The sequence below is a fragment of the Bison bison genome, unplaced genomic scaffold (assembly GCF_000754665.1).
Source record: "Bison bison bison isolate TAMUID 2011002044 unplaced genomic scaffold, Bison_UMD1.0 scf7180017864112, whole genome shotgun sequence".
NCBI classification, from domain to species: Eukaryota; Metazoa; Chordata; class Mammalia; order Artiodactyla; family Bovidae; genus Bison; species Bison bison.
In genome coordinates this window covers 468,618-469,070 of record NW_011494684.1, presented here as the reverse complement: position 1 = coordinate 469,070, position 453 = coordinate 468,618, and the positions used below count along the sequence as shown (strand labels likewise).

At 52.5% G+C, this 453-nt stretch overlaps 1 protein-coding gene across 1 annotated transcript in view; it reads left to right on the top strand.

The window, feature by feature from the left end:
• CNGA4 (cyclic nucleotide gated channel alpha 4) overlaps positions 1 to 127 on the top strand; it is a 4,947-nt gene extending 4,820 nt beyond the window's left edge. The window contains exon 7 of the mRNA XM_010839141.1: positions 1 to 127. Within this exon, the coding sequence (XP_010837443.1) occupies positions 1 to 127 (127 nt within the window).
• The last annotated feature ends 326 nt before the right edge of the window (positions 128 to 453 follow it).

The window sequence follows — 453 nt, the reverse complement described above, 5'->3', positions numbered from 1 at the left end:
GCAGACCCGGGAGTGGCCAATGCCTGAGGAACTCATGGAGGCTGATGACGAGGGCGAACCTGGGGAGGGAACGTCCAAAGATGGAGAGGGCAGAGCTGGCCAGGAGGGACCTCCAGGCCTAGAGTGACCCCATGTCTATCCCCAGGACTCCCACCACCAAGTGAATCCAGACTTGTAGGGAAATCTGCCTGCAGAAACTCTGCCATCCTGTCTGCTGGGTTACAGAGATGGGCGTGAACTGGGTCTGTAGATGTACCACCTAGAGACGCAGGAGTGTAGCATACATTCAACCTCTGCTCACCAGAACTATACACACACACATGCATGCACACAAGCACACATGCACACATACCTATTTGCACATATGCACACTGACCAGGAGACTGTGAAATCCATATTAAATGCTCTGGAGTTCCCCTTCTCAGAGCACACATCTTTCTCACCTACATAAGT